Source organism: Colias philodice, chromosome 8, assembly GCF_061535455.1.
Source record: "Colias philodice isolate Cphi_HAF_F1 chromosome 8, ilColPhil1 Martin Lab GWU primary, whole genome shotgun sequence".
NCBI classification, from domain to species: Eukaryota; Metazoa; Arthropoda; class Insecta; order Lepidoptera; family Pieridae; genus Colias; species Colias philodice.
Window position 1 is genome coordinate 9,949,369 of NC_143093.1, and position 21,084 is coordinate 9,970,452.

Sequence of the window (21,084 nt, forward strand, 5' to 3'; positions counted from 1 at the left end):
CATTCAAAGCACAATCCCAATATGATCAATACTAAAATAAACATAAATCGGTGCTGCGACGTTTTCACGTGTCAGGTGTTCACCGAGTGGCACCCTTTTAATGGCATAATGCTTCCCAGACTACACAGTGCAGTGTGTATAAATTATAATACCTACCTAATCAGAGATAATACATATATCAATCAGGCTATGTGCGTTATATAAACTTATTTTTTAATTAATTCTAATTATGTCTCTCTCCATAATACACGGGTACCACCAGGAGGAAGATACCCGGTCCTTTGGAAGGCTTACGTGGGGACACAGGTCCAACACGCAGAGGCCCTTTAGAGAATTTAATGTGTTGTGGGACACCAGCCGCAGCCTGCCCATGACTGCACTATAGAGATACAGCCCTGGGCAGTCCGCGGCCAATGTAGGACTATTGCAGAAAAATGGAAATGAACAAAACTGGGTTATGGAAGGGGGTGTTAGATGGACTGGTATATTGGTTCTATGGGGACTATGGACGTCTGCCTTTTCAATATTCTAATTATTATTATTAGCCTTTGTTCGGACTTTACATATGTATGTAGTTACTAGCGGTCCGCCCCGGCTTCGCCCGTGGTACATATTTACGTTTTCTCTACATAAAAACCATCCTCGTACTTCAAGGAATATAATAAAAAAAGAATTATCGAAATCGGTTCAGCCGTTCTCGAGTTATGCGCTTACCAACACATTTTGCGATTCATTTTTATATATAAGAAGATAAGAAGATATATGCTCGGTTTGATCCATTTTTGCGTGTCCGTTTGCCAGTTGGCAAAGGCCTCCTCCAATCTCTTCCATTCGGATCAATCAATTAATTCTAATACCCGAATTAATTCAAATATAACAATAAAAGTTTGAAAGTCTTTATTGAAATAATTATAATGTCGAAGTCGCAGTGTCGTCAATAGTTTTTGATATTCTGCTCTACGAAGAAAAACTATTTATTTTGTAAAGAAACAATCTTATAATAATATGTGTAATTGAAATTTGTATTGCATGAAGCTATTTACGTGGGAATTAGTATTATATTTTGTGGCGTAATAACATAATTTAGCGTTTTAAATTTGATTTGCAGTAGATAATCTGCTTTAGAACAATCTACAATGGCTCAGTCACGTTTCGTTGATTAACTTTAAAAAGTATCCTGTTACATCATTTAGATAAGAATCGCAGTAAAAACGTGCTATAAACAAATTATAGAGTAATGTGACGGTAGATAGCTATATAGCATGATATAGCTGTAATTTTAACATAATTAAAAAAAAGAAATATTTTAAGAGATGTACTTACACAGTACACACATTTAACTTTTATACTATAGGTAAAACTAGTGGACTTTCACCGACTCCTCCCAGGAATAAAATAAATCTAGATATTATTACTTATAAGTTATAATATGAAATTACAATGAAGTGTTTCTCAGGAATATAGCTTAATTCTCAAAATTAAATTTAAATGTTTAGTGTTTTAATAAATTGTTTATTGTTTTATTCTCTTTTGTTTAATGTTTATCCGTCAGGAAAAACACACAATAAACTCATTTTTTATAACATTTGTGACTACTAAGCACGCATAAAAAGCAATGAGTTAACACATTATATTCTTCAGTAACAGAGAGCCTGTTCTCCACGTCGCTGTCGACGTTCGGCGTGCCCACGCCGCCGCCCAACTCCCCCTACTCGCCGCTGCAGCTGGAACTGCTCAACTGCAACCGGCTGCTGCTCGCTGATAAGTATGTTGTTTTACGTACAGTTCGATTCAAACCTAATGGCGGTTCGGAAGTTAGCTGCGAATGCATGTGCGCGCAGATCCGTCCCTTAACGTCCGTCCCGCTGATATCTAAAATTGTTTTCTGTGCATCAGATCGTTCGATGTTCCAAGCCGCCAACTTTAGATATTTTGCTGATTCTAGTATTCTAGTGGTTACAATGAGAGGTTGTGGAAAGTGTCGTATTGATGCTTATCCAATAGATACCAATATTTGATATTGGTGGGTAAAGTAAATAGTTTATAAGACGATAAAGATGATTGTTGTTAGAAAGACTAACTAGATACTAGATAGCTATGTCGAGCACCCTGCAACGAAATTCATGTAATACATATTTTCGTCATTATAGACCGGGAGATACTGACACAAAATTTCGAGTCATTTGTAACAGGATGGCGGTTCTACAGGGTTCTTAGTACGCAATGACAAAAAGAAAAATGATGGTGTGAACGCTGGTACCGGTGGCTTAGTCGCGTGGGCGTTAATCGAACTCATCGGAAAATAGCGAAAGTCAAACGATTTGTAACAGTATGGCACTTATTTTTCCTGTAAGTTTGAGGATCAACGAATATAAATACAAAATTTCAAAGATCTAGGTGTTGGAAATCTTCACTTATATAAATTAATAATAAATTTATTTTTCAAGTATGACAGCACTTTTTCCCCCTACTAGAAGTATGGCAAATATAATAATGGTCACATTTTATCAAATACTCTCCAAAAAGCCAAATGCAATACTGGTACAAAAAGATAGGCGAAATAAAAAAATTTTGCAGATTTTCGGCGGTATGGCGACCATTTGGAATCGTCCGAAAAGTATGGCATGGCGATTTTCGTAAATGGCTGCACGACGATGGTTACCTGTGCAAAAGTTAGCTTGGTACAAATGGTTGAATAATCGTTTTTTTTAAATCAACACATTCGCGTCGGTATGGCGGGCTGTAAGTCATACCGGAAAAGTATGGCATGACACTACCGCCTACTTCTTTTTTATGGGCTATCGGTAAATTCTAAAATTTTTGTGTTACAAATCGTTTGACTTTCGCTATTTTTCCGACGAGTTTGACTAACGCCCACGCGACTAACCCACCGGTACCAGCGTTCACACCATCATTTTTCTTTCGAAGTGTCTAGTCGTCCGCTAAACGGATGAATAAAATAAATTAGGTCGTCCGCTAAACGGATGAATAAAATAAAATTAGTCGTCCGATTACCGGATTACTAGATAACCTTTTTACGCTAAAGCTAGTTGTCCGTAAATTTTAAAATAATATGCTGTCACAGCTGTCATAAATTACAAATTAATTACTTTTACTTATTTAGAAATATTTTTAGTAAAATAATTTTAATGAAATTACTATGGGTAAGTATAAATTATTATTATTTATTAATCTTAATTATTAAATAATAATATATTGTTCAAATAATTAATTGAATCTTAGATCCTGATGTGATTGAAGACATCGAAGAAATTGGAGCAGCGAAAGAAAATAATGATGAAGAAAGGTTAAATATTCAAGAAGGAAGAACGGAACATAATTTAAAAGTCGATGAAAAATTTAACACCTACAACGAGTTAGTAAAAAGAGTTGAGAATTTTCAAAATTCGTCTTACAGCTATTTCTATAAAAGAGATTGTGTGACCATTGAAAAATGTAGAAAACAAGGCGTAAAAAGGTACATTAACCCAGAATTGAAATATTATAAAATCAAGTATTGCTGTATTAATGGAGGGAAAAAGTTTATATCAAAAGGAACAGGAGTAAGAGAGTCAAGTACTTTTCAAAAAAAATGTTCGGCTTCATTTAGCGTTAATGTATCGAAAGACGGAAACAGTTTATTTATTTTATCAACAAATTTACAGCATAATCACCTGGTTACAAAAGAATTATTTGACCATCTTCCTCAAGCTAGGAAAATGTCTTTAGAAACAAAATCTAAAGTAAAAGAGTTATTAAATTTAAAAGCCGATAAAAATAGAATTAAAAGTTTAATTGAAAAAGAAACAAATAAAATTGTAATTATGAAAGACCTACACAATTTAAACTGTAATAGTAAAGAAAAAAATAAGTTAGATGAAGTACAGAAGATTTTATCGAATGATTACAAAGCTGAGAGTTATTTCTTACTAGAAGAAAATATTTTTAAAGGCATGTTTTTTGCAACTCCACGGATGAAATCTGTGATGAATGCATACCCAGAGTACATCGGGATAGACGGTACATTCAAACTTCTAAATATTCGTGCACCTGTATATTTATTAATAGCAGAAGATTGTAATGGCTGCACGGAAATAGTTGGTGTTAGTATTTTAATAAATGAAAACAAAACTTCAATTGAATGGATGATGGAATGTTTTAAAAAATGTCACCCTTCGTGGAACAAAATTAAATGTATAATGACTGATAAAGATCTTTGTGAAAGAGAAGCTATAAAAACAAGTATGTTGCCGGTTGATATCAATTTAATTATGTGTGCATTCCATACCCTAAGAACGTTCAATAGAGAAATAACGACAGAAAAGAGAAATATTACACGAGAAGAAAGAGATGAGGCAAAATCTATTTTACAAAAAATGGTTTATGCGGAGACTGAGGAACAGTATGATCAATTATATGAAGAGTTAAAAAAATTACCAGAAACAATAATTGATTATTTTGACAAAAATTGGCATGATTGTCGTCAAGAATGGTCAATTACCAGTAATTACGTGCAACATAATTTTGGCAATGATACAAACAATCGTTTGGAATCATTAAATGCTAAAATAAAAAAAAAACTTGATCGATTCATGCCTTTAGAAGATTTTGTACGGTATTTCTTAAATTTTATTGAATGTTCTTCTCGAGAAAGAGACCATAAAGCAGCTGCAGCATATCAAAAGACACGAGTCTTAAATTATTCTAAAAATTCACCTGAGTTTCGTTATGCGGAATACGTCACCAATTTTGCATTTAAATTTATAAGACAAGAATTTAAAAAAATGAATAATATACAATTAAATTTTAATCAAATATCAGGTGTTTACGAAGAATATAAGTCACCGACTGTTAAAATATCTGCAACATCTGACTCGTGCGATTGTTTGGGGCGAACGTCAATGCTGTTACCTTGCAGGTAAGTTTGTTGAGCAAATATTTCATTAAATTATATAACGTAAGCTTTAAGCATTACTAGCGTGAATACCAGTAAAAGCTTTAATGTTGAATCATAAATTTACGTCAAATTTTTGTATTTATTTAGGCATATATTAATGGTCAGAAAAATGGAGCAGAAAGATTTATTTGAAAAAAGTTTATGTAATAACCGATGGACTAATCATTATTACTATGAAACACAGAGAGTGTTTTCTACCTGTGATGTTCAAATTGATATACCGGAAGCTGTCATCTGCTCCAGAGAATATAAACAAAAGGTGTTATCAGAAAACGAAAAATATCGAAAAGCGAACGAAATAACAAAACAATTACCAGGTTTAGTAGCCGAAGTAGGGACAAAATCTTATTTAAGGAGGATGAAAGTATTAGCAGATTTAGTGGAATCTTGGCAAAACAACGAAGAAGTTAAAATTATAAAAGTCAAAGACATCAACCAAGATAACAATGAATCGTCAAAAGTTCATAAACACAGAATTTCCAGGAGAATTAATGAAAGTAGTGAGAATAACGGTGACAGTGATGCTGACGGGGATAATGACAGTGACATTGGTACTTGCAATAACAAAGAAAATGACAATGAAAATAATGATAATAATCATTATGATCTTCAGAATGTCAGTAGTGATGAAGGCGATAATGCTGATGATGATGATGGTAGCAATGGTGAAGATGATAATCATGATGACGAGTTAAATGAAATAATAAAATACGTAGAGTCGATGTCGTCAAGTATACAGGATAATTCATTTGTAAATGAAAATCAAGAAATTTCATCAGTTAACAAAAATGATAGCATGCAAAAATTAACAACAATAAGATCTGGAACTACACCAGAAAAGAAGCAATTAAAAATATTATCCAATATTGTGGTCCAACCTGCGCTTAAAAGAAGAGGGAGACCTAAAGGTACCGATAACACAGTTATCGGTTTACCAAAGAAAACAAAACGAGACAATAAAGAAAATGAGCTTCCATTTAATAAAAAAAAAAAGATAACTAAAAAAAAAATATAAATATATAATTTAATCAGCTATATTATTAATATTTTACTCTTTGCTGTGTATTACCTTTTATGAGAACACGTAATAAGTTCTTCCTGATTATGTTAATCCCTGTAAACTAAATTTAAGAATTAGTATTCGATATAAATAATTTAATTAATATAATCTAATATTATATTAATCTAATATCTAATATTCTAATATATATTGGCGAAAGTTTGTATGGATGTATGGATGTATGGATGTATGTATGTATGGATGTTTGTTACTCTTTCACGTAAAATTTAGCACACATATAGAGGGTAACTTGGATTAACACATAGGATAGTTTTTATCCCGGAAATCCCACGGGAACGGGAACTATGCGGGTTTTCCTTTGCAAACGCGGGCGAAGCCGCGGGCGGCAATCTAGTAATAATATATACCTGTTTAACGTTCTAAATTTATTTATAAGGTTTATTATAAATAACATAACAATTATATTTCAGTCTGTAAGATGAATCAATGAAGATTTTTGCAGAGTTGAATTTCTTCTTTTTTAATCCTCAAAAATCAATCAGTAAGCAGTATACTGCGAAAAAAATATATTATTTTATTAGAAATTTACATAGAAAAAGAATTTTTTCGTAAATTTACAGGTAATAATAAAAATACGTCACAAAGGTTGGTTAAGAAGTACTTACTTGGAATTCTTTTTCTAACACTTCTTTGTTAATTCTTACTTCTGATGACCCTGAATTCAGCAGACATCTGACAATTTTTAGAATTTTTGTTATCAAACATATTGATAAAAAAAAGGTTTTTTAAAAAATTCCACATGATGAAATTTGAAAAAACTATGGATGTCTGCTGAATTCAGTGTCATTACTTCTGATAACTATACTTATTTAATAAATCACGAAATATCGACTATGTAATTTATCATTAATTTATCTATATATATATAAAACTCAAAGGTGACTGATATAGTGATCTATCAACGCACAGCCCAAACCACTGGACGTATCGGGCTGAAATTTGGCATGCAGGTAGATTTCATAACGTAGGCGTCCCCTAAGAAAGGATTTTATAAAATTCATCCCCTAAAGGGGTAAAATAGGGGATGAAAACTTATACCATGAAAATTTATCTTTTACACGCAAGCGAAGCTGCGGGCAACAGCTAGTCTTATATAAAACTTTCAAATTGGTATCAATTACAAAAAAAAAGTTGATGATTAAATTAATTGCGTAGTACAGTAAGCGAATAATTTTAGGTTGTGTTTTGGGCTGACGCTGACGCCACTTTCTTATAGGGAAAGTTTACATTAATTTACCGTAGTTCTATGCTTTTTATGAGTACTGGGCCCCAAGTCTGCTATTTTTTATAAATTCGTCATTCCAACACGATCCCATTGTCATTTTGATAAAAGTTTGTAATCTGCTAAATTCATAATGGTCGATCAGTGGTCGGTCAGTGGTCTCGTAATGGAATCGTGGCAGAATGACATTGTCGTATTGCCATTATTATAAAACCCGGTAGTAGAAATGATTTTCGAAAAACTACTACTAAATTTTAACATTTACTCATGCCAGATTTCATTTTTAAACATTTTTACATATTATTTAATAATGTTATAAGCAATCTGAAGTAGTAAGAAGTTCGTAAATAGCAAAAACATTAAAATGTGTAACGCGGATAAAAGTGAAACTCAATAATGTTTTATCTGTTTAGCTGTCAAAGTCAAATGTGACATTACTACTTGTTTACAATTCTAGCGGCCGGTGTTTAGCTATTTATTTTCATTGTGTTTTATTTATTTATAATATTGAAAAATGGTGCTAATAGAGCAAATTTCGGCTCTAATTGATTTTTTGGAAAACCACCAAGACCTGGCGCTTGGCTACTGCAGCCGCACCAATGAAGGGCGAAGTTTAAGCAAAAGATATTGGATGGAATGCGCCCAAATTTTAAATTCCATATCGGTGGACTGCCCCAATAAAACTCCCGCAGAATGGCGCACAGTAAGTACCTATATACAGTATTATTTAATAATAGGTATGCAAAATGTATCATTAATATAATTTTTGCACTTTTTTAGTTCTACAATGAATACAAAAGCAAAACCTTAAAGAAAATTAAATCACAGAAGAGTGAAATAAGTGCAACAGGTAAGCAATTCTTTTCTTCTGGCAGCCTTGCTGAATTATAGTGCTAAAGTATATAGTAATAATATTGTATAATTTGCATTTAAGGTGGTGGTCCTGCAAAAAAAATATCATTAACCCCACTCCAAGAGCGCTTATACTCAATATTAGGGCGAGATGTAGGAGAGCCACTTCCAGGTGTCCGACACAACCCACTCACTGTAAGCATTTGGACATTGGTTTTATCTTTTATCATCCATAACTGTTGTATTGCACATTATGAAGTACTTCTAACTTGTGAACAAAACTAATATGTCACAGTCTGTTGTTTAATATGTGCTTTTTTATTTGCATGCTTAGGTATCTATATTATTAATTATTTGTTCACCATCACATTTTGTGGACTTGAACCCAAAATCCTGATATCATCAGATTCTGAATCTGACTAAAGCAGAATGAAGTATGCAAGAGGTAATTTTGGCAGATTATTAAAAGATAAATGAAATCTATTTTAGGAGGAGTCTATGTCCAGCAGTGGATTCCAAATAGCTATATATTAAATGAAACAGTGTTTACAAAAAGAGAATTTATTTTAAATCTGTTTTGTGCAATACTGTGGATCTGTAACAAAGAGTTAAATCATTTTAATAATAATTAGAGCTTTTTCGTACTGTACTAGAATATTGAGGTGGGTTTACATTACATACCTGCTAATTTAATTTATGCATTTCTCCACAGTCTGTCAACAAGAGCCTGCTGCAGTGCCCGACCTTCAAGAAGATCCCGGTTCACCCTTCGATGGTCTTGATAATTAGGTGCTGCATAATTATTTTCCTCCTAAATTAAAAGACTGATTAGTGATTATCATGTTATTCTTTTTATTATAATAATATAAGGTGAAATTTGTGTTTATTAAAATATTGAAGATGTTTATATTTTGTATGAAGACTGATTATTGATTTCTTATTATTATTACAACTTGATATTGTAACTTGGATTTTATAATTTAAATGACAAAATGTCTTTTTGGTTTTAATATAGTATATATCTATAGATAAGTATCAGATTTTTCAATTGGTTTGAAAGTCTAGTTTAATATTATAAAATAAATATTTAGTTTATGAGAAATAAAAAGTATTTTAAATGTTGATTTTTTAACATAGTAGTTTTCTGCATTCTGTGCTTCTGCATAAACTTCATCAGGTGGCAACGGTGCTCTTGCCATGTTTGCAATATTGTGCAATATGCAACATGCATTCACAATCTTGCCTGCAGTTATTGGGCTATAATGTAAAGTACGTGCTACAAGCAAACACCTGCAAAACCATCCATAACCATCCATAACCATCAATAATAATTGTGGCACAAAAACAAGGCCACGGCGAGGACGTACACGAATTACAATATCAGCTTCCAAGTGAGTGACATTTTACATCAATTTGAACGGGAATTTTATTTATAAACCTAAATAATATTCTATAATACCTATTTTTCCCTGTTACAGGTAAGTGGATTCTGATCCACTTGCACTTAATTTGCAGAGAAAGTGAAAAGTGTTTTCAAATGCAATAAGTTAAGCCTTCCTATAGTACTCAAGAACAGAAAGCTTTTTTTCAAAACCACACCTTTTTTTTTGGTAAATATCATAACCTCGCTTTTCCAGAAGTCTTTATCAAAACCACACTTTTCCAAAAATGTTTAATCAAAACCTCACATTTCCAAATTTAATTTCAAAATCTTAGCTAAGATTCTCATCATTTTTATCAGTAATTTGGTACATCAGATTGACTGAAACACTACTTTAGATGACACAACTAAAACAAAATGCAGATGTTGTAGTCAGTTAGTTATTTACATTTTACTGTTTTCTCCAAAATCAGAAAAAGTGGAAAAGTGAGGTTTTGTTCTTCACCTCCTCAATTAGTAAAAGTTTGGGCAGTAGGTAGAAATTTCTACTTTCTACCCAATACTTACAATCATAACATTAAGAGAATGGAAGCCCTTTCTGTTATAATATCGCTCCTCATGTATGTGTGGTCTTAATATTGCTACATGTGTGCCGTCAATACAACCCAGGACGCCAGGAAATTTAAATTTCTGATAGAACCTGAAAACTTTTTAACTAAGTAATTCTGATAAGGTACAACAGGCAATACAAACAAAACATCAGGGTATATTTAATTTCTCACTTGGCCTTTATAATATTCCTTTCATCACATTGTGTAGGCCATTTAATATATTTGTGGTATATTTTATTGAGTGCCTTTGTCACTTCATTAATTGATCTTGACACAGTAATTTGTGCAACATTATGGAGGGCACTCTGTCCAATCAAAGTTTGATAGGACCCTGATGCATAAAATGCAAGTGCTATTAGAATCTGCAATAAAAAATATAACAAATCAACTATTTCGTGTTTATAGCTACAGAACAATAAATCAATGAAAATCAAATTCAGATTACTAACCTTCATTTCTGCCGATATGCTATCGTTTCGACGCGGTCTGGCCATAAGGGGAATGAGTTCTTCAATTAACCCCCTTACTGAGTCCTTTCCAAGGCGAAACGTTTTTACAAATTCCGCCTCGGAAATATCAATAAAGGGGTTTGTACTAATTCTCGTCAAGCGACGGGCTCGACGACGTCTTTTGCATTCCGCCCGTCTTCTTTCTCTAGCATCCACTGCGGCTAGCTCGAGAATATTTGCTCGTAGTGAATACATTTCTCCACTCAATATTTCACAAAGTACAATACAAACACGATAGATAACAAACTCTTTTCGACAACCGAGCTATTATAAGCAATGACTGCACAATGACGATCCAATGGTAGGTCAATGATCAAAGGAACTGTCAAAATTTTAGCAGATTACCCCATACGTCAGTCATTCATTTGTCATTATGTACGAGATTACCATTCTAAGCCATTTCTTTCAATGGAATGTCAGTGGTTGACCATTGGAAAGTCATAATGACACCATTATAATAGTAGATTACCAAACTTGTCAAAATCAACAATTTTGAAATCAATGATAGACCATTCTGACACTATTGTAATAGCAGACTTGAGGCCCAGGACCTATGACAGAAGGGTCACGTTAAAAAAAAAAATTATTGAACAGATTTTTTAATTAAGGTAGCCCCAATCACGCCCCAATAGATATAATCACTCCATGTATTTGTATATCTATATTCGTGAATATAGATAAATAGATGTTATCGGACGATTAAATTATTTTATTCATCCGGTAATCGGACGATTAAATTATTTTATTCATCCGGTAATCGGACGACTAATTTTATTTTATTCATCCGTTTAGCGGACGACTAATTTTATTTTATTCATCCGTTTAGCGGACGACTAATTTTATTTTATTCATCCGTTTAGCGGACGACTAGCACTGTCCTTTTTCTTTTTGTCATTGCGTACTAAGACCCCTGTAGAACCGCCATCCTGTTACAAATGACTCGAAATTTTGTGTCAGTATCTCCCGGTCTATTAATTTATACTTTTCATTATTTACAATACATAGTCCTTTATTCTACCCTATTTACTGTAAGATCTAAAACTGTTCCAGTTATTATAAATAAATGCTCTGGTTATGTGCCCCAGAACTTAAGGTTAATTAACAAATAAAATTTAATTTATTTATATTTACTACAGGGACAGCAGCAAGATGGAAGAGGCTAAAATGGGAAAAGCATGTATGCCCGAATCACTCTGCTGCCCTGATCAGCGTCAGTTAATTGAAGGCGTCAATATGATGCAGCCCTTGACAATCAAAACCGAACAAGCAAAGCGGACGTGCAATACTTGTCTCACCAATTCTCCTAAGAAGGTATGTTATCATAATACATACTTTGGTAAAGTAATAAAAATGTAAGGGGATTGATAATTTTGATCCAGTGTTACCGACAACTACTTATTGGATGCTTTGTTATATTTAGAGAGAATCATACATCCTAATTTGAATTTATAGATTAAATTAATTAAATGGAATTAAATAAGAAAATAGCTAGTATAATTATTAATTCCTGTAGGGAAGAGAAGGAAATTAAAGTAATTGTTTACCGAAGGCACGAAAAAAATTAAGAAAGAATTACTAGGTAATTATTATGTTCAGGTTATACACACCGACGGTGGGTGCAGTCGAACAAACCCCGTAACCTGGCTGGGTGTTACCGGCCAGAACGTCGTGCAGGTGAAGCGCGAGCCGCAGCACGTGCACGTGTCCGAGCTCGTCGCCGTGAAGCTCGAGCAGGCGTCGCCGGGCAACAAGCCGGAACAACCGCCCACTATACCGGTCTCGTTGAACAACGGTGAGTTATGCGCTCCTAGTCGCTGCGGATTTATAGAAATCTCTAAACTGCTTCTCTAGTCCTTGGTGCGAGCGAGACTTGTTTAATTTTAAGACATTTTAATTATAAATAAAACTTAAATATAATTCATGTTATCTCTCATCTAGTTCCGTTTATAATCACGATCATTAGCATATTAATTAACGTTATCTTAATTATGGCAATAATCTAACAGCGTTTTTTGTTTGACAACCCGTTTGTTGCACTTCATTATTTTCCAGTCATTTTTAAAGACACGTCTAATTATAACTTCCTGTGTGATTACTGATTACTATTAGTATTACATATACATATAATAAACATAATATCATAATATTTTAGTCATGTACCTAATATTTAGCCTACCTTTATTAACACGTTTTTTTAATCTCCATAAATAAATGGTTATAATAAGTTCGTGAGATCGTTATTTAAAATAGCAACAGAAACTGGTTTTAATTGCGTAACGCTCTTTATATCTTATGTTCTTCTGGTATAATGAAAACTACAGTATTTCGCATATTATCAGGGTGAAGGTTGATACTTGATAACGAGGTTAAGAGCCCATTATACTGAAAGTTTAGGCATTTTAGGCACTGCGAGACGGCTCGCGCCCGAGTTGCGCAGGAGCCGGCGCGGCATGAACTCCGGTGACCTATGAAGGCGGGCGAATACGCCACAGTATAAATAAATCAGTAGTTCGATTTTATTTGCTATCGTAGGAATGTATTTGATAAATAAATTTACTACTTATCCTATACCATTAAACGAGCAATATTTGCATTTTTATATATTTGTTTGTATATATACAGTGTGGAAGTTTTCGATGTGCCCTGAATGGAAAGTACTTGAAATACAGGGATAGCAAATTTTTCTGAAAGGTAACATTCCTTTTTCAAATTTTACTTTATTATTCAAATCGATAGAAACAATATAAAAGATAATTTATTGTTAATTTCTCGTAAAAATATTTGCTCTTAGAAATAAAAATATCATGGAATCTAACATTTTTATTGTAGAATCAACATCATCTCAACATAAAGAACGCTTCTGGTTTATTGGTCTATTTTATACATACATTTAAAGTTTAAAATTAAACTCTCGTTCTGGATACATTAATTTATTTTCTTCTGAAAATATTGGTAATAATAATTAAAAGTAAAACAAATAAAAAAGGCAAAATAATATGTAATTGAATATAAGTATGTAATAAGTATGTTAGTGTATTCAACCAACTTAAAAAAGTGTGACTATTTTACAACAAGGTAATTTTTAAAACATTTTACAAGGTAATTTTTTTAAATCACTACATAGTATAAAACAAAGTCGGTTTCACTGTCCCTATGTCTCTATGTCCCTTTGTACGCTTAAATCTTTGAAACTACGCAACGGATTTTATAGTTCTTTCGATTCCCGGTCGAAGAAAATGAATTTTTGAAAATCTTTGAATGCAGTTCTATTTCTTTTTAAAAATAAAGGAAATTTGCTATCTCCAGTATTTCTAGTACTTTCACCCAGGGCCCATCGAAAATTTCCACACTGTATTTACAAACAAATATATTAATATGCAAATATTGCTCGTTTAATAGAATAAGAAGTTAATTTATATTTACAACAATAATCCTAGGATAACAAACAAAATCAAACTACTGATTTATTTATACCGTGACGTGCTCGCCGTTTTACTCGCCGCTCGGTTCTAATACGCGAGCGGCGACTACAACGTGGTCGGGAGCAAAACTAGCACAGGTCCTCCTTCGATGACGTCCGGCTGGACTCTGGCGGCACTGACGTGGTGCGCGCGAGTCGCATTTTACGTATTATATTTTATATAGAAAAAAATAAGGGCTAAATTATAAATCTATCCAAAAATTTCCCTGTAAAACCTGATTAGTAAATGAAATGTAAAATTTTCATAAACATAGCGTTCCCCTAATTCTCATAAAACTGATTATGCTTTCAAAATCGATGTTACTTCTGATTTTTTTTTGATCGAGTTAAATGTTTAATATTGTGTTTTTATCCAAAAAAGTCACTAGATCAAACGTTTATCTGTGCTATATATTTTTTTAGGATTTTAAATATGATGATTTATATCCAAAAACCATGATTTAGAAACATACATTTTGAACAAGGGCCCCTTAAATTAACTGTATTCGATCTGACTGGACATTTTCATTCTAAAACTCTGAAGCTCTTTTTAACTCATGAGCTCCCAGTGGGTGTACCGTACAAATAACGGTTCAGTTAACTTTACAATTACGTCATTCCTGTAATGTCAATCGTCCAAGGACGTTTTTGTAACTTTTGTGAGCTCGTTGACTGTTGTTGTTGTGTTAGTTATAGATATTATTATGTAGGTATCTAATACATATCTATATTATACAAGATAGATTGTTATTTTTTGCAATGGCGAATGTTTAAAATTTTCAAAAAATAAAACATTTATTTATATTATTATTTATTATGTATAAAATACATATATGTAATGCTTGTGTATAATAATTAAATGTCGAATAGTAAAGAATGAGAATTGCCCATAGTTGGCTGAATTTTGTTAACAATTTGCTATAACATCTTCTGCTTTTTCATTATTGCCTGGTATTATTCGTATTGCGATGATGCAACATTTACGAAGAAATATTGGTTGATTTTAATTAAGGTTGCGCCTTTTTATTGGCCGGAATGTGAAAATGTTTTTTCATTGATAAATAAATAGGTACTTAAAATAATTTTTGATGAAATTATTTGTTTATTTATTTAATTCATAACAATACATATTATTATGTAAAATCAGGTCATATCGATAATATTATTTTGTTTTAGGATCCATTCCCGTGGGAATAGCGGTTGCGAGGCAACGAGTTGGTGATGCTGGCCTCCTCGCTGCGCTGTCTCAAAAAGATAACCAACGGCTTCACGATTTAGGTAAGTTTTGTTTTTATTTTATTTCCTTACTAGACTTTTTCACAGAACTAAAAGCAATTCTAAGAAATAAGCATCAGTTTTTATTATTGAAAAACGAACATGTAATCGCTAATTGTGTGATTGCGAAGTCCGTGAAATACTTGATTCGTGACGGATGTTATCAATAGTTGCGTCAGAGATACGATAAACTCTTCGATGCTTCTGAGTGCCTAGTAGCACTATGTATTTACAACGGTGCAATATTAAATAAAAAATAATGACGACACTCGGCTTTCATTTTTTGTTTATTTATTTAACACTTAGTTAACGTTAAGAAACGCTCTATAGTAGAAGAAGCACGATTTAATTTTTAATCGTGCTTCAGTATTTTTTAAATGTTGATTTAATAATAATTAGGTGGCTAGTAATAATTATTATGAAAACAAATCATCACACTACATAATAAGAATATGGCAGCTAATATTTGCATGCTTGTGAGTTGTGACTTGTGACTTGTGACGAAGCGTCCGCATTGCGATGCCGTTCATAACTATAAACAGCATAATAAAATTGCTGACATATTAAAAAAGGGATTCATTTTAATCGCTGCATTCCTATATGCTGGGGCTGCAAGTTGAAAATATTTAATTTTAACAAAGAACTTGTACCTTGTAAAGTTTTTTTTTAAATTTCCCATTATAGTTTAAATTTGATGAGGAAGGATTACTTAAAAAAACTTTTATAGGTTAGGTGTTTCATCACCAATTATTTAACAATTTTTCTTCTTAAATCTAATAATAATCTTGAATTAAAGTTGACTCACTAAATCGTTAAAACGCATGAAATATGTTCCATACTTATCTATACTAATATTATAAAGCTGAAGAGTTTGTTTGTTTGTTTGTTTGAACGCGCTAATCTCGGGAACTACTGGTCCGATTTGAAAAATTCTTTCGGTGTTAGATAGCTCATTTATCGAGGAAGGCTATAGGCTATATACCATCACGCTACGACCAACAGGAGTGGAGCCACGGGGGTGAAACCGCGCGGAGCAGCTAGTATACATATAATTGTGGTTTTCCTCCACCGTTCGTAGAAGCGTGTTAATTTGTAGTTGAAATGCATAGTTATATCTGGCCTTTGAGATTTATGGCCAAGAGCGATTCGCATCCGACAATTATATGCTAATCACTGTGCCTATAATTACATCAAGCTAGAACTGTACTGCGCAGTATAGTTATACATATAGGACCTTTAGTGCTCAGAAAAACAATTTCAGGTACCATAAAATATAGAGCTGTTGAAAAAATTAATCTACTGCGTTTGTGACTCGACTATGCTTTGATAAATGTTTTTAAGTTTTATTTATAAAATCAGTCATTATTTCAAAAGGAGGAAAAGCTAAAACGTAATTTTTATACTCATTTAAAAATAATTTATGTCACGAATTTAAATTCCAAAGCAATTTTCCATAAAAAATATATTTAACCTCAATAAGTAAAAACCTGATCGCTAGCAAGCTGGAATCGTAAAATTTCCACCTGTCGTTGTAAAATGATCGATGGAACGATTTCATGATAATTATTATTTGTTATAATTCACACGTAAAGTTTTAATGAATTATTTTTATTTACTTGAAAACCAAACGAAACATCAAAATAGCAATGGACCGTGTTATTAGATTTATTGGTTGAAGATTCTTACTTTGTTGTTAAGAATTTAAAATTCATACGTGTTGAATTAAAACAATCAATATTCGTTTCTAAAACCTGCTATAAAATATATTTATATGCGGAAAAACAACTAACACATGTATAAGAAATTCCTTTAAAGGTTTTCCCATTATTCTAATAAATATTAATTATTATGTTTTCCTTCATGTGAAACTTTGAAAGAACCTAAAACAATTGCGTTCTTATGTGTAACTGTTAAATACCTTTACACAATACATATATTTTTTAAAACGTAATATATTATATTACTAATTGTCCATTCCTTGTATAGTGCATTAATCCAAGTTATAAACTATTGCGTGATAGAATCGCGAACATGAACATCTACCTCAAAACATTTAATTTAACATATTACGTCCAAAGCAACCAAATAAATATGAACAACTCGGCACTGACGGAATAAAGAACAAAGCAAATTAGCTTTTCATTCATTTATTCATTCATTCCTTGTACAAGACGTCTTACTTAAGACTAATCAGCTCGATTGCAATACTCACACGAAATAGATAACATCGCAGCGGATGTAACAGCTATCGTATGAAAAGCAAAAACCAGCCAATTATATGCTAATCAGAGTTTCACAATTACGATAAATTGCGCGTCGACCAGCTTTTATAGCTTCATGAATTTTACAAGCGTTTTTTTTCAATTCGCCTTGTGAGTTGTGCGTTTATGAACGTTAGACATGCGATACGGTAAATTTTTTGCTGAAAAGTCGATTTGTTGACTTTTCCTAATTTATATTTATCTAGTGCAGGTACTAGGTATAAGGTACCTATGGAACTTAATATTATGTGTAAGGCAGTGTTTGCCGGTGAAACCATTTTAATAAAAAAAAAATTATCATCGGTTTTGTGTACATAAAGACAATATCCACGAGTCACGACTCAAACCATGACCACCCCCTGCGACCCTCAAACGCTTGCAATAAAAACACATTATTACTTTTTTTTAATTTTTTCTAGTCCTTTCTCTCTATGCCAACTAGAATAAGGTTGACTTTCAACTACTAGGGTCGCATAAACTCAAGGAGCGCGGTTATTGTTAAAGCGTGACGCATTTATAGATAACGTTTAAAGGAAAACGATCGTTATGTATTTGTCATAAAGATCATTATTGCTTGATACGATAACAAAGAAGTGAAACCGCAGCGAGTGGTCGACAACTGGGGGCACATGACAGAAATATGAATTATTTTTGATTTATTAACACTAGTCGCACAATTAATTGACGACAACTTGAGGGTGTCGAAATAAATGTAAACAGCGCTGGTGAAAGACACCTATCCCAAACAATAATGACCACGTTAGTTAATTGTTTTTTGCGGATCTATTTCTAATACATAATATACAATTTTATGTCAAATTTAGTAAAAACAGTAAATAAATGCTATCCTATAATAGACTTGTACATAGTAAGATTCATGGGAAAAAAATATTATTTTTTGTTTATTTAATACTTAACTGAATGGTACATATTTCGCAATAAAAGGTAGCCTATGTTCTTTCTCAGGGTCTAAAGATTGTCTGTGCCAAATTTCATCAAAATCGGTCCAGTAGTTATGCGTGAAAAGTGAAAACTATACATATATACATAATTATTAATTACAAACCTTTCCTCTTTATAATATTTGCACATATTAGTATAGATAAAATCCGTCAATAACTTATTTATTAATAAACGTCTAACTTCATAGATCTGCCTAATTAACTACGCTGTGTGACCAAAATCATACAACAAGGATAAATAAATATACCTAATATGTAATTGAACCTGTTGTTTTCCGGGCGTTGTGGTTTTTCTTAGAAATATAACATACTAGTTAATGAACCAATATTATCGTGTAGGTATAAGAGCTTTGGAAAAACACTATTTATAACTACAATTGTGGGTTCTATTAGACTATATTATTAAGATACTAGGTGAAACCCGCGGCGTCACAAGTATGGTGAATCTAGTCTGTAATCTATATTTACAGTACCAAGTTCCAAACACATTCGATCAGCTGTTTATGCTTGACAGAGTAACAAACATTCGAATTTATTATTTTAGCAGGATAAAATAGTACTTATAGTTTCTAGGAACCAAGCTAGTATCAATTTGATTTCACCAAGATGTTCGCATTATCAAATAAGGATTTATCTAGCTGACTGAAAGTCAGTTTAAAGGAGAATGGGCATTTTACTATGGAAGTTGGGCCTGAACCCTTGAGTTGGAGCAATACACATGAGATATTGTTTTTATAATAGATCATAACACATACATAACGGCAAAAATATATATAAAAAAATAATCAACCGGGTTTTTGTACAGTCACATCAAGTTTTATTTCTTTGTGTATAATATTTTTTGCAATAAATAACTGTTATAAGACAATGACAATATCTTTATGTTACTCCAGTTCACTTTCACTTACAAATACGTACTAATCATAAGCCTTCTAATAAACGAAATACACTAATATTATGTTTTGTAACAGGTACATAAACCGTGTTTATTCACTTTATTATAATTCAACGTAGTTAGACGTTTTTTGTGGTTAAACTTAAACACTCCAGTGACATTTTGATTCATATTTACTTCACTCGAATTAAAAACACCGTTATTGTGCGAAAAATAATAGCCAAATAAATAAAACTTTTTGCCTTGACTGTACAAGAACCCGGTTGATTTATTTTTTTATTTTATTTATTTCGTAAGGTATGTGTAATGATCTATCACAACAACAATATTTCGTGTGTATTGGTCCTAGCCCAAGTTTCAGGCCCAATTTGCCCATTCTCCTTTACATAGGAAATACCTCAATTTGATCAGAATTCTTCCTCTAAAGTTATATATAAATTTTAAAGAGAATTTGTAAATATCCATTTTAATATCGATTTATTCGATTCGTTCATATGAAATTGATTGTTCTTAGAATTATTAGGATTTAGGACCAATTATCAGGATACCTAACATACTTTTCAAGTACGGTTAGCAGTTAAAATTAAATAACAAAATGAATAAACGTTCATGTTTTATCATTACACTAATATACCAGATAAACATAACATAGATAGAGATGACTAACATAGTAGACAGGCCGATGGCAGAGTATTTCTAATCACGTCGCGGCAATTCGGGGCCAGCCGCCCGTCACAAGCATTTGGCGTGCTTCCCGGCGGAGATTAGGGCTGGCTATTTCGAGATAACGTAATTAACAATATTTATTTATTATCGGTGGATATTTGTTTCACATTTTACGTAAGAAGATTGAGCTAAAACATCCAAACAATTTGAATTCTAAAAGGCGTCGCGCGGTTTCAGTAAACAATAAATAGGGGATATTTGAAACTACTTAGGTAGGTACCTACATAAACCATCGGTTTGGTTACGTATACGTTAATAATGATTACCTAGTCATGTATGGTATAATGCTGAATTTTACTTTTTTTAATCACTACATAGTATAAAACAAAGTCGCTTTAATTCCCTGTCCCTATGTCCCTATGTCCCTTTGTACGCTTAAATCTTTGAAACTACGCAAAGGATTTTGATGCGGTTTTTTTTAATAGATAGAGTGATTCAAGAGGAAGGTTTATATGTATAATAACATCCATTAAATAGTAGAGAAGTACTGTTATTTTTAAGGTTTCTAATGTGATGTCGTAAAAAAATACATTTCTTCCGCTTACATTGCAAACGCAGGCTGAAGCCTGAACCCTACGAGTTTTATCAAAATAATGTACTAAGTATTATACACATTGAAAAGGTCCACAGAAAAGTGCGCGATGGTATATGTCTATCTCTTATGGATAACCCACAATAACTTTTTTTGTCATTTACTTTTTACGACAAATAATGGCTAATTTTCAAAGCGATTTTAACCAATACAGCATTAATCCTTAACCAATTAAATACCTTGAAAACATTGTTCATTTAATATAGATCTATATGGCCCTTTACACCGTATGATTTAAGTGAATATTTTCGAAGATATTACAGATTTAAAAATTGCGGGACGTAGCGTTTGCGGTGGGTA

General features: G+C 32.5%; 2 protein-coding genes and 1 long non-coding RNA gene across 3 annotated transcripts in view; 2 read left to right on the forward strand and 1 right to left on the reverse strand.

Annotated features, from left to right (window-relative positions):
• Positions 1-21,084, forward strand: part of wge (BAH domain and coiled-coil containing protein winged eye) — a 115,670-nt gene that overhangs the window by 70,536 nt on the left and 24,050 nt on the right. The window contains exons 4-7 of the mRNA XM_089698466.1: positions 1,642-1,765; positions 11,750-11,924; positions 12,210-12,405; positions 15,250-15,351. Of these exons, the coding sequence (XP_089554592.1) occupies positions 1,642-1,765; positions 11,750-11,924; positions 12,210-12,405; positions 15,250-15,351 (597 nt within the window). The remainder of the gene's footprint in view (positions 1-1,641; positions 1,766-11,749; positions 11,925-12,209; positions 12,406-15,249; positions 15,352-21,084) is intronic.
• On the forward strand, positions 7,304-9,237 carry LOC149486773 (uncharacterized). Its single transcript, XM_089698431.1, has 4 exons — positions 7,304-7,963; positions 8,041-8,110; positions 8,195-8,307; positions 8,825-9,237. Exons 1-4 carry the CDS (start codon positions 7,775-7,777, stop codon positions 8,930-8,932), a joined length of 480 nt encoding a protein of 159 aa, XP_089554557.1. The 5' UTR covers positions 7,304-7,774; the 3' UTR covers positions 8,933-9,237.
• On the reverse strand, positions 8,658-8,924 carry LOC149486774 (uncharacterized). The gene is made up of 2 exons (XR_016315987.1): positions 8,794-8,924; positions 8,658-8,707 (listed from the first exon to the last, which is right to left on the reverse strand). It is a non-coding gene; the product is annotated as an uncharacterized LOC149486774 (long non-coding RNA).